Raw genomic sequence first — 13,431 nt, forward strand, 5'->3', positions numbered from 1 at the left:
TGTCTGCGTGGGTTTCCTCCGGGTGCTCCGGTTTCCTCCCACAGTCACAAAGATGTGCAGGGCCAGGTGAATTGACCATACTAAATTGCCCGTAGTGTTAGGTAAGGGGTCAATGTAGGGGTATGGGTGGGTTGCGCTTCGGCGGGTCGGTGTGGACTTGTTGGGCCGAAGGGCCTGTTTCCACACTGTAATCTAATCTAATCTAATCTAATCTAATTGAGATGGGTTTAAAGGGAGGGACAAGGATCATCAATATTATTGAGCTCATATTCTTTGTGATGAAGAGGAAAAGGTATCAGATGTTTAGCTCAGAGTCAAATTGGACGTCATCCTGGATTCGGTATTGCTGGCTCAACATCCTGGAACTCACTGTCCAACAGCATTATGAGTGTGCCTACACGAAACGGTCTGCAGTGGTTCAAAATGGCAGGTTACCACAATCTTCTTGAGAGCAATTAGTGATGGGCAGCAAATGCTGATCCTACCATTGAAGCCCATATCCTCTAAATGAATAACATCAAAGGTAGAAAAGATTGTGAACAGGGAGAAAGTGAGGACTGCAGATGTTGGAGATCAGGGTCAAGAGAGTGGAAGAGCACAGCAAGTCAGGCAGCATCTGACGGGCGGGAGAATCAATATTTCAGGCATAAGCCCTTCACCAGAATTGAGGCTTGTGAGCCAAGGGGGTAGAGATAAATGGTAGGGGGGGGGGAAGGCTGGGGAAGGTAGCTGAAAGCACGATAGGTAGCTAAAGGGGTGAGTAATGGTGATAGGTCAGAGAGAAAGGTGGAGCGGATAGGTGGGAAGGAAGATGGACAGGTAGGACAGGTCATGAAGGCGGTGCTGAGCTGGAAGGTTGAATCTGGGATAAGGTGGGGGAGGGGAAATGAGGAAACTGGTGAAGTCCATATTAATCCCATATGGTTGGAGGATTGTGAACAGCCTGATTTAACCTAAATACATGGCTAGGGACATACATGAAAACAATGAGCAAGAAAGGGAGATTGTGGGGTGACAAAGACATGCTTCAGTCTTGCCAAGGTTGAATTTGAAGAAATTTAATCTCATTCAGGGCTGAACATTGGCAAAGGAGTTTACCAACATAGACCTGGGTAGAACTGGATGTCATCAGCATCCAAGTGTTACCTGGCATTGTGTTTTCAAGTAGTGTCACCATGCGGCAGCATGTGGATGAAAATCATAGAGCACAGAATTGTGATGGCACAGAAGGAGGTCATTTGGCCTTTCGGGTCTGTGCTGGGTCTTTAACTGAGCGTACTGCCAATCTCCTTTTTCCTTATACCCTTGTGCATTATTTCCATCCAAATAATCATCCAATATCCCCTTGAATTCGACAATTGAACCTGCCTCACTACTTGAAAAGGAGTGGGCAAGTATAGATCATCAGTAGGGGAAGGACTCTAGCAGTAATGGTAAGAGGTGGGAAGAAAGTAATTTCAGAAGTTTCTCTGGTGGTCGCTGGTTTCTCTGGTGATAAATAAGAATGGAACCTTCCATAGGTGGGCGGCACGGTGGCACAGTGGTTAGCACTGCTGCCTCACAGCGCCAGAGACCCGGGTTCAATTCCCGCCTCAGGTGACTGACTGTGTGGAGTTTGCACGTTCTCCCCGTGTCTGCGTGGGTTTCCTCCGGGTGCTCCGGTTTCCTCCCACAGTCCAAAGATGTGCAGGTCAGGTGAATTGGCCATGCTAAATTGCCCATAGTGTTAGGTAAGGGGTAAATGTAGGGGTATGGGTGAGTTGCGCTTCGGCGGGTCGGTGTGGACTTGTTGGGCCGAAGCGGTGTGGACTTGTTGGTTTCCACACCGTAAGTAATCTAATCTAATCATAGAAAGTTTCCTTAGCTGTCATGTAAGGTTTTGTCCCATTCTGTCTGCTGATAACATACTATTGTGTAAGAGGTTTATTTTCAACTTTTGAATGCCACTTAAAATGTTGCTGTTAAGAGAAGACAATGAGAGTGTCATAGTAAAAATATTCAATATTACTTTTTGAAAATTTCAAGGTGGTCTTTCAAAAGAAAACATTCCTTACACTTGGCGGCACTTATACTAAACTGCTGTGGGGTACAAACCACTTCTGGAAGTGATTTCTTGCCTTAAAAGTTTTTGCATGAATACTGGGTTCATTTAGAATGGTGACATCACATTAGGTCTCTTCACGATTTTAGCAAAATGAGGGGAGTCAGCACAAGGGTATCATTCATTTAAACTGAATTGAATAGGCTGCAGTTTTTAAAAGACATAAATGTAGAGCTAATGGACTGCCACGGGACAGCAGTATTTGTTTCAGATTTCCAGCCTCTGCAGCATTTTGATTTTGTACATCATGCTTTTCCTATTGTGTAAAGTTGCTTGCACAGATACATAACTGGCAGATCCCTGTTGAACCATATTTCCTTATATAGAGTTCCTGACTATTCTTGATATCAGCAGAGCTTTGCTGCCCAAAGTCATTTTGTTTTTTTTTGATTAGCATCCGTTAAATCTCGATAAATGCCATATAATGTTAGCCTTGGAAGGTTCACTATTATGTCAAATATCATATTTAAATACAATTACCAAATAAATGAGCTGTTCTGCCAAGATTCCAAATGTGCTATTTTTGATCTGCAATTTACAGCGATCTGGTTCCAAACTGAAAGTTTCTTGGCAACTCGTTCTGGGTTTATAGGAAAGTTACTTTCATAACCGACGTGGTGCGACGTGAAGCACAGGAGAAAGTGAACTAGCATCCCATCCACATTCCCTCCACCTGACGGCTTGTGTCTCTTTATACCTCGTTTCCCTGCTCCAGATTTCAACAGCATTGTCTATGCTGATGTAGCGAGGTTACCAGGCAGCCTCCCAACAAGAGTTTGGGATGAGGCTTAAGCCAAGTTTTTTTTCTCTTTTTAAAAAAAACGAGCAGAGTTCCTAGTGGTGTGTCTGAAGCTCCAGTGTAGAAAGATTAACGTCATTGTATAAAAAAAAATCTGCTCAGGGCTACAGGAAAAACCCGCATTTCTCCACGCCGGAGGCGTCCCCTCAAACAGGGCAAGTCCACTCCCAGTCTGACCGCCAGAGCCTGCTCCCTTCAGCAGTTCCCCACAGCAGCTTCGGCGGTGGTCTCTGCTTAAAGCGATCGCGAATTCTACCGAAGAGAGTGGATGTTGGAAAACTGTCCCGTTACAATGACCGGAAGACGAGTTGAGAGGGAGGCGGTTTGGCTGAGCTTCTCTGTGATTCTGATCAGTTTTTTACTGTCCCATGTACAAGCTACACCTCCATCTTCCAGATACCATCTGTACTCGGCCAGGTCCCCACCCCGGCAAGCTGCCAACAGACTCACAGGACGCAACAAGTAAGTCCAGTTTCTTTTTAAATGTCAAAAATGTTCCTTATTCATTTAAGAAACACTTTGGTACACGTACGTAGTCACTAGAGCAATTCGATTCTGAACAGTCTCCACATATTGGAGATCTAACATTTATTACTCATAAGACTATACATACATTTGAGGCACCGGGAGACTCCAATACTGTCTCCCATTATATTTGGCAGAAAGAGCTCAGGCGGTGGAAATAAGTCCAGCACTTTGGCCAGACCACTCTGGAGGGTGTGACTTTTTTAAACCAACGATCACAAAGAGTGTTCACTCTTCTTCATTTCAACATCTTCTGATTTAATCTAACCTTTCTGGCAAAATAAACCGTGGGATTTATTTATATAAATATTTACTTTAAAATGGGGAGCAACTTGATTTAAATTGATGCTAAGTGGAATATTTAACTTCTGCCTCACCTTTGTTTCCTTGGCCCAAGGTTGACTGGCGAGTGGAGCCAGTTTCAAAGTGTATCTCACACACACACACACACACACTCCAGTCGTTCCCTCACAATGAGTATCCTTGCTCTCTGCCGTGTGGGGAGCTGGTTTACTGTCGCGCCAGTAGCTTTACCCGCGCCTCTGTTATCTACAGACCATTCTGGCTCTCATGTGTCTGTGTGTGTGTGTGTGTTGTCTCCTCGCTCCTGCAGAAACTGGTGTGCTTACATAGTGAAGAAGAACGTGACATGTTCGGTGCTGGACAGTGCAGCAAGTTACATCAAGCCGGAATACCAGCCCTGCCCCTGGGGTCAGCTCAATTGCCCTCCTACTGTGCGGTAAGTAAGAAGCGACCCGCTCCGGTTGATGGAGGCTGAGGGAGGGAACACGAAGATTTGGCCTGGAATAGCGCACATTACAGGGCACAGGACAAATTCAGTCTCTCCTCAAAATATAACATGCATCACACCCAGACTATACTCTCCTTTTTAATACATTCCTTAATTCACCGAGTCACCAACCGACTGAAATCCAACAATAAAACGATGTACCATCCCACTTGATAAATCGTTATTATAACCCGATATGTTTATAGTTAAACATCTGGACTAAGTTTTCTTGGCTCCACTACTGTAAACATAGGACTGCAAACCCATTTGTTGCTGTATCTTCTCTATTTCAAACCCCAAGCACCGAGAGGAAAAATCGTAAACAATGCTGTTTTTGTCAAATTAAATACGATTACGGATTGCCCTTGGTTTGGCTCTGTTAACACCGAGATCCACGGTGTGTGGTCCCGCTGCGAAATTCTGATATCCGAGTGGCGATATTAACCCATAAATTGAATTCGTCCACTGCCGCCTGCAGCCCGTTTAGCTCAGTGTAAATGCCAGCGGAATTGAAGAGGCTTTCTCCTCCTCTAAATCCAGATATCATCTCCGTTTCAGTGCTCATGAAAATATTTCGATTCGCTCCCGCCCTTCCAAACATAACCCACTCCACCTTGCCTGACTGCAAAGGCCTTTGGCGCCAGTGTCAAATGCAGATTGGTCGGGGAGTGTTAAATGCCTTCAAGCAAAGGTATCATCCCTTTTCAGCCTTTTAACTACTTTTACGTCAGTTTAGGGATGTGTCATTCCAAGTTTATCAGATTGCTAACACTGCCCCTCTTATCCCAGGGAGACCCGCAGAAATGCTACTGACATGAGAAACGTTTTACCAATATAAACATGCATGAGTATAACCCTTCCACAAGCTGAACTATTGAAACTTTAGATATGAAACACCTTCAAAGGATTATGTGTACAATAGACATTTTAGAGCATTAAATATACTCACTCAGTTGTGCTTATCTCTGATCTTCTATGTGTAGTCCACATTAGAAGATCAAAAGGCAGCCTTATTGAAATATATGAACTAGTATTGGAGGCAGGCCAGAGAACGTTCACTTGTATGATCCTGGGAATGAAGGGATTATGTAAGAAGAGGGATTGGTTAGGTTGGGCTTGTAATCTTTGGAGTTTGACGAATGAATGGTGGTCTTATAAAACATAAGATTCTTAGAGGGCTTGACGGGGTAATTGTGGAAAAATTGTTTCCCTTATGGGAAAGTCAAGGACCAGAGGGTATAAACCCAATGTGAAGGGTCACCCTCTTACGACAAAAAGAAGGAGGAATTTCTTCTCTGAGAGTTGTTGATCTGTGGAATTCTTTACCACAGAGGGCTGACGAGACTAAGTCATTAAGTGCTAAAATAGAGAAATTCCTAAACCTTAAGGAAATCAAGGATTATGGCAAAAATGCAGGAAAGTGGAGTTGATGATTATCTGATTAATCTCATTGATGTCACTGAATGGTCGAGCAGAATCGATAGGCTGAATGCTTACTTCTGCACCTATGTCTTCTGCTCCTTAAATAGTGACAGGACATCTTCTCAGTTGTGCTTATCTCTGATCTTCTATGTGTAGTCCACATTAGCATATATTGAAGTATTAAGTTACAGAGGAAACCAGAATATCCATATGGGTGGTTCACTATGCTCAATCCCATTCACCAAATTCTGTGTAATAGCAAGAGTCTGTTTACCCAAGATCAGATTCTTGTCAGTCATTAATTTTTGTGGGCATCGTGAATTGAGGCTACAACACAGATTAGTGACTGCAGATACAGAACACTGTTTATGTTGTCAGATAAATGACTCACAGTTTGGTGCTTTAAGGACAGAGCTCAGTTATTTCTTGGGGCCAGTGTGTGTCTGTAATCCAGATCATCATCACTTTTTGTGGTCCATTGTCACTAGCTGATTACACAGATTATTAATCTGGCCTGAGAATCTGTGTGGATTTGGTGCCACATTCAAGATTTGGAGTTGCAAGTCAAAACTTTCCAAAAAGATTGCTCTTGGTTCTGGAGATATTTAAATCATAGGGCAGAATACTATGGGCCGCTGCTGGTGGATTTGCTTATAAGAGTTTGTGGTAGGGGCCATGAAATTCCCAACATCGCCCTGATCCCACTCTACTCCTGTCAGCCATTTACAGGGGTGGAGGTGTGCATGAGAAACCTAGGTCGGGATGTCCATCTTTCCTACCCTACTAGCTGCCCTTATAGACATTGGACATCCAGCCTCAATGAGCAGGGGAGGTTGGGGTGCTGTGGTAGTGGGTTTGGGGGGGGGGGGGGGGGTTTAATATCTGTGCAGATTGCCCTATTTGGACTCTGGTTGGGGGACAAAAAGAGAGTGGGGAAACTCCATTACTGTCCCTATTTCCTGATCAAGGTCCATCCTAAGTGTTACCTGACTTCACCTTGTAGAGTTACAGAATCTCTATATTACAGGCAGAGGTCATTTGGCCTATCAAGTCTTCAGTGATCCTCTGAAGAGCATTCCAAGCAGACCCACATCCTCATAACTTCACATTTACCTCAGCTAATCCACCTAGCCTGCACATCCCTGGACACTACAAGGCAATTTAGTATGGCCAATCCACCTAACCTGCACGTCTTTGGAGTGTGGGAGGAAACCAGAGCACCAAGAGAAAATCCGCACAGACACAGGGAGAACATGCAAACTCCACACAGATAGTCACCCAAGGTTAGAATTGAACCTGGGTCCCTGGGGCTGTGAGGTAGCAGTGCTAACCACTGAGCCATTGTGCGTTCTTGGGATGTCTTTAACCCTTGCCTTCCCCATCAAGACCCCCAGATCATTCTTTCTATCCCCAAAACCTCTCCTGTCTTCTCTGTGACAATCTGAATGGCCTCCTCCTGCTCTAATCTTCTATCTTCAATGTTACCTCTATCTTGGCTTAGGTTAGGCAGATTGCCTGCATTCACACTAGTGGCCACTACTCCTGTTGGCATAGCTGTGACTACATTGGCGCTGCCATCTGATCTATTGGGAGCTGTCTGAAAAAGAACTTTTCCAAAGTGAGGAACAGAAACCTTGCCACCTGTCAATCAATGCAAATGCCTCCTGTGCTGCTGACATCCCTTAACAACTCTCGCCTTGGAGGAGGGGAAAGCCCATCACCTATTATTCTTTAAATATTCCTTCTTAATATTGAGACCATCTTTCCTTCCACATACAGGACAGAGTTAGGTGCCTTAACAGTTAGTCTCAGCAACGTTCACTTAGAAATGGAAAATTATTCAGCGTTTCCACTCCTGATTGCTATTCAGGCAGTCTCCAGGAAAACGCAAGTGTGTGAAGGTTAAGTAAGGATCACACTAGCTGAGATGTTCACAACTGTTGTCGCATGCTAACATTCATTGACTAGACTCACGTGAATTATCGACAGATGAGCAGATGTTTTATAGGTGTGTACAGCCTCTCTAGAAGCCTGTTCCTTCAGGAAAAAAAGGGTAAAAATTGGAAAGAAAATGTAGACTTTAGTAATTTGTTCTAAAACCCACGACGTTTCTTTGAAGTAATAGTATGAGAATTTATTCGGTTAAAATGCTTCAGAGGATGGCGTGGTTTAAAAATGGCTGCCTCCTCTGTAAAGTTGCCAGAGAAACTTTATCATCATAAAACTTAATAATTTCCTCCATGTTGCAATAACATCACAACACTGAAACATTGTGGTGTTGCTGAAACCTTCCATGTTTTTTTAAAACCATAAAAATGACAAAGTTTTTCCTTTCTAATTAATTTGCATGTAACTTCAAAAGTACCTCCTTGGCTGTGAAGTACCTTGGGAGGCTGTGAGATCCTAAAGTACTGCCCATGAATGTTATTAGTGTTGGCACTATAAACTCTGACATTGTCATTCAATTACTAACAAAAACATGTAACGCAAGTGTTACCTTATTCAGGCCTCTATGTAAGTTAGGAACAGGATGGGTTGAGTACAGCTGTCTGTTTCTATCCAACTGCATCTTGACCCCATCCCTGTGTGACAATGAGCAAATAAAAGTCACATCTTTTATTTCTGGCTTGCCTTCAGGAATAGGGCACTAGAGGAGTACGATTGTGAATCATTATAACATTTGAATCACATTTGAGATCTGAATTTTTTTTAAAATCAAAAACTGTAAAGTCAGTTTCAAAAGGAGCTATGCTGCTTTAAAATAATCCCCTTCTGCTTGGTATCTCTTGAGTGCAAAAGTTCCATGTCTGTGTTGATATAAACGTTCCTCCCTGAATGGAAAAGATTTGATCAGATAGGGAGACTTTCCAAGGGAAATCCTTTCAAATTCTCCAGAGCATTTCTGTGGTTTAACCCTGTAATTAAAACTGATAAGAAGCCAGTTGGAACGGGCAGCTGAAGGAATTGCTATAAATTGAAATACCTTTTAATCATTTGTGGCCCCATACCCTTCAGCTAATTACAAGAAACATCAGCTGCAGGGAAATAATTAAAACGTTATACATAAATACTTGCAGATTAGGCATGGTTAACCACTCAAGTCCTGAAATTTAAGTGAAGCAGCTCCGCTTGGTAGTTAGAAATTTAAGTTCTTGAAACAGCTCAACTTGGTAGATAGATTTACCTACTATTGTGCTTCAGAGACTTTTGATTATAGGCAACAAGTATTTAGATCAATTAGATTAATCTTATAAGATATAAATTACTGCTACAGTACAATGAGAAAGAAGACATATAAACCTTGCACAACTTCACTGTACAGACTAACGGTATTTCAGAGGTGTTCACATAATACAATTTGCAACATTGCATTATTTTGTTTGAGTGTATCTTGTATATCCTGAAGAGTATAGACATTCAATCAAAGTAACTATGTCTAAACAATGCAATGCAATAATCAAAAGGTATAGTAAACAGGCTGGAATTTGTTTCATGCCTTTCCTATTTATTCATGGTTACTCAGTAATGATCTTCATTAATGTGTTGATCCTGCATGCATTTGTTTCTATGAAACATGGTAAAAGTGTGAGAAAGATAAATAATTCAGCAACAAATGTGCCATGTTAGAGGTTACCTCAATGTGTTGCTGAGGTTGCATTTCCAATTGCCATCATGTTGAAAGTTAAACTGTGTTCAGTACAAAACAAATATTAACAAGATTGATTAAAACATAATGTTTGTATGTGTATCTGTATAAAATACATGACGATAAAATGGAACAAAAGAGAAAATAATATATTATAAATACATATTGAAGATAGAACCACAGAAAAGTTACAGCACATAAAGAGACTATACTGGCTAAATAAACTACCTGTCCATTATAATCCCATTTACCAGTACCTGGTCTATTGCAGCATTTTGGATGCAGATATAGGTTCCTCTTAAATGAATTGAAGGTTTACACCTCAAACACTAAACTGGGCAGTGAATTCCAAATACCCAGCATTCTCTGGTGAAAAGGTTTTCCCCCATGTTTCCTTGAATTCTTTTACCAATCACCTTAAATCTGTGCCCCCTGGTAATTAATCATGAGGAGAAGCAGGTCTTCCCTGTCTGCTCTATCCAAACCCCTAATTATTTTTACATCTCAATCAAGTCATCTCTCAGCATCCTCTGTTTGAAGATAAACAACCTTAGGGTATCCAGTCTTTCCTCATACTTGCAATTTCCAAGTCCTGGCAACATTCTTGTAAATCTCTGGTGATCAAAACCATACACAAAACCCCAGCTGTGACCTAACTTGTGTCTTAAATAATTCAAACATCATGTTCCTGCTTTTGTATTTAATGCCTCATCCATTGAAGCAAAGTGTTTCATATGTCTTCTTTGCCACCTTAGCTATCTGTCCTATCACCTTCAGGAACTTGTGGACATGCACCTCAAGGTCACCCACTTCCTCTATCCCTCTCAACATCCTTTCATTTATTGTGTATTCTCTTGCTTTATTTTGCTGCCCCAAATGCATAACCTCACACTTCTCTGGATTGAATTTCAGTGGCTGCTTTTCTATCCATTTAAACAAACCATTGATATCTTCCTGGAGTCATGAGCCTACCTCTTCACTAGCAACTATCCAGCTAATTTTTGTGTCATCTGTAAATTTCCCAATCATACCATTTAAGTCTAAATAATCAATATATACCACAAACAGCAAGGGAACCAACACTGAGCCCTATGGAACACTACTGGAAATTGCTTTTCATTCAGGGGTAGAAGACAGCCATTGCTGATTACCCCAATACCCTTTTTTGTTCCTGTACTGAGGCAGTTTTGGATCGAGCTCACCACATAGGCTTTAATTTTTCTTGACAGTCTGCCATGTGGGACCTTATGAAAATCTATGTCGACAGTATCCACTCTCACCAATCATTGTTACTTCCTCAACAGATTAAATTAAGTCGCAAAAAATAAATCATAACTCCCCTCAAAAAACAGGCTGATTAATCTGTGGATCCCTTCAAGTAACAGTTAATTCTGTCACTCTGTATTGACTCCAGTAACTTGCCCACCACTGAGGTCAGATTTACCAGCCTATAATTATCTCTTGCATCCTTTTTAAATGATAGTACAACACTTGCAGGCCTCCAATCCTATGGTACCTCACCAATACCTAGCAACAATTGGAAAATGATCCTCAGGTTGTCTGCTCTTTCCTCACCAGCTTCCTTTAGCAGCCTGGAATACAATTCCTCCAGTCCTGGAAATTTAGCTGCTTTCAATTAGGTCTGTCCCTCCAGTACTTTCCTTCTCATTATGCTAATTTAAAAACAAATTCACATTCTTCCTTTTTAAATAAAACATTTGCCTAATTACTTTGTGAAGACTGAGACAAAATACTCATTTAGAACCCTGCCCACATCCATGTAGAAGCTATCGTGTGCATCTCTGATGGTCCCTACCAGTTCCTTAGTCATCATCTGGTACTTAATGGACTTGTCAAACAACTTTGGATTTTTCTGAATTTTATTGGTCAGTTTTCTTGATATCCTCTTTGATTTCCTAATTTCCTTCTTCACTTTATCCTATACTTCCTATACTGCTCTAAGCTTCCTAAAATTTTAGGTTTCAAAATATTGTCATGCATTCTATATGTCTACTTTATCCTGCCTGTATGCTTTTGAATAATCAAGGGACTCCAGATTTGGTAGGACCATTCTGTTTCTTTGTTTGGCAACTGTGGTTTTGAATACCTCGCACTGATTTGCCACTGACTTTCTTTCAAGTAGATGTGATTAGTCCTCTTTTGCCAGAACATCTGTCAAATTTCTAAAATTTGCCTTTCCCCAGTATAGAACTTTTCCTCCTGCTTTATCTTTGTCCTTTTCCATAATGATGCAAAATCTTATTGTATTATGATCACTATCTCCAGAATAGTCACCCGCTGCAACTTCATCCAGTCTTAATTTCCTATGATTAAATAGAGACTTGTGCCTTTTTTTGTTGAATGAAATTATGTTTATCAGCAACATTAATGCTTGTTTGAATTACATTTAACCCATGCACTTGCTCCTCAGATGATCACAGTGTGCCCTAATGAAATATGTTTAAGCATAGATAATATTGACTGGGATTAACTTTTGCTTTCCAGTTGGATTAATTATTTAAACACAGAAATAAGAAATGTTATTAAAGTTTGCTGATACTATATTTGGAGGCATGGTAGATTTGAGCAAAATTGCAGGAGCATGTAGATGTTTAGTTAAATGAGTATTGTTGGTGGCAAATACAGTTCATACATAGAAATATTTGGTGCTACATTTTTGGAAAAAGAGACGGCAAATGATGCTTGAATTTTGCACTCCAATCAAAGCAACAACAATTGCCACTAATCTACAAAAAAAGACCCATAATAATTTAGTGATGTCTGGCACAAGGATTTTATCTTTCTTGATGTATATTTATCTGGCATCAAGTCAAGGTGAGTCCCAGGAGTCTAGGAGCAACTAGGTTAAGCAGCCAAATCATATCATGTCTGCTCCTCCCAAAGGCAGATCCTTGAATTAATGTCTGCTGATGTTGCTTCATTCTGAGCTGTTTGCTTGGCAGTTTTGTCAGTGGTGGTTTGCCATTGCTTTCCATCCTCTGGATCAGGGCTAGGAGGTGCATGCCAAGCAGCCATGTTACATTGAAAAACTCTCACAGGCAGCAAATGCTGAAAGTTAAAAACACTTTCTCTGTCTCTTTTTAATATCGTTTTAGACATATTGAAATAAAAACTAGAACATACAAAGGTTTTTTGGAAACCGGAATGTCAATCAACTTAAAAGTATTGATTATTTTATTGAAAAGTCAAATTTTATCCAGCATAAGAGAAATTTGATATTACATGAACATAGAATTCATTTCTGCAATATTAGACAAATTGTTCAGCAATAATTATGAACTTAGTATGCTGTTAAAATCCTAATTACACTTCATTTAACAAGATACAACTTTCTTGGAGTTTTTTGCAGCCAGACTAATAGTGAGAAAATGGAAGTTCTCATCAGTTTTATGATTTCTAATTGATTGCAGTCTGTGGAGACTTCAACTAGGCATTCTGTGGACAAGTATGGAATCACTGACAAAAACTTGTAGATTTTCACATTCACCTGTGCATATCTTGGCAAAAGTTGCTGTCAATCATGATTGGGGAACACTGACAATTCTACCATTGTTGGAGCTATACACTCTGGGCCATACTTTAAGTGATAAGATACTAAATAGAATGAAGGAACAAAGTAGCTAAGGAAACTTTAAAGGAAAGGATGGTAGATTTAAAAAGGAAAAAGAAAACTACTTTGCAATTTATACATAATCCATTAAAAGTAAGCACTGGAAATATGCTAAACCTGTAAATTGGCTGTACAACTGAAGAATAAAACATATAATTCTGATTTTAAAACATGGTGAAACCATAGAAAGGAATTAATGAAGATTCATTAAAACCTTATCAGAAATCTTTTACTTCAGGCCTGACCCACAATACCACAATCTCACCAAGTGTAGGGAAAAGAGATAGGCCCGTCCTCCTCAGCCAAAGCATGGATTGAACCCCAGCTAATCCAATGTGATCAAGTTGCTGCGGAAACATACAGCTTTATGTACGTAAAGTAGTCCAGAGCTAAGAACAGTGATGGCAGAGGCTTCAATTTTCTTTCCATTATGTGACTGACCAGCAGTCTTTTTCAGTCTTATTCCTTGCTAAAAACAATTTAGAGATTGATGCTCAGCCTGTTTGACCATATTGTG

General features: G+C 40.8%; 1 protein-coding gene across 1 annotated transcript in view; it reads left to right on the plus strand.

The window, feature by feature from the left end:
- Positions 1-2,759: 2,759 nt before the first annotated feature.
- Positions 2,760-13,431, plus strand: part of LOC122549042 (EMILIN-2-like) — an 87,257-nt gene continuing 76,585 nt past the window's right edge. Inside the window, exons 1-2 of the mRNA XM_043688216.2 lie at positions 2,760-3,362; positions 4,039-4,164. Coding sequence (XP_043544151.2) covers positions 3,169-3,362; positions 4,039-4,164 — 320 coding nt within the window. The 5' untranslated portion in view covers positions 2,760-3,168. The remainder of the gene's footprint in view (positions 3,363-4,038; positions 4,165-13,431) is intronic.

The sequence above is a fragment of the Chiloscyllium plagiosum genome, unplaced genomic scaffold (assembly GCF_037043375.1).
Source record: "Chiloscyllium plagiosum isolate Xiang-an unplaced genomic scaffold, Cpla_swu_hap1 HiC_scaffold_4, whole genome shotgun sequence".
In the NCBI taxonomy this organism is placed as follows: domain Eukaryota; kingdom Metazoa; phylum Chordata; class Chondrichthyes; order Orectolobiformes; family Hemiscylliidae; genus Chiloscyllium; species Chiloscyllium plagiosum.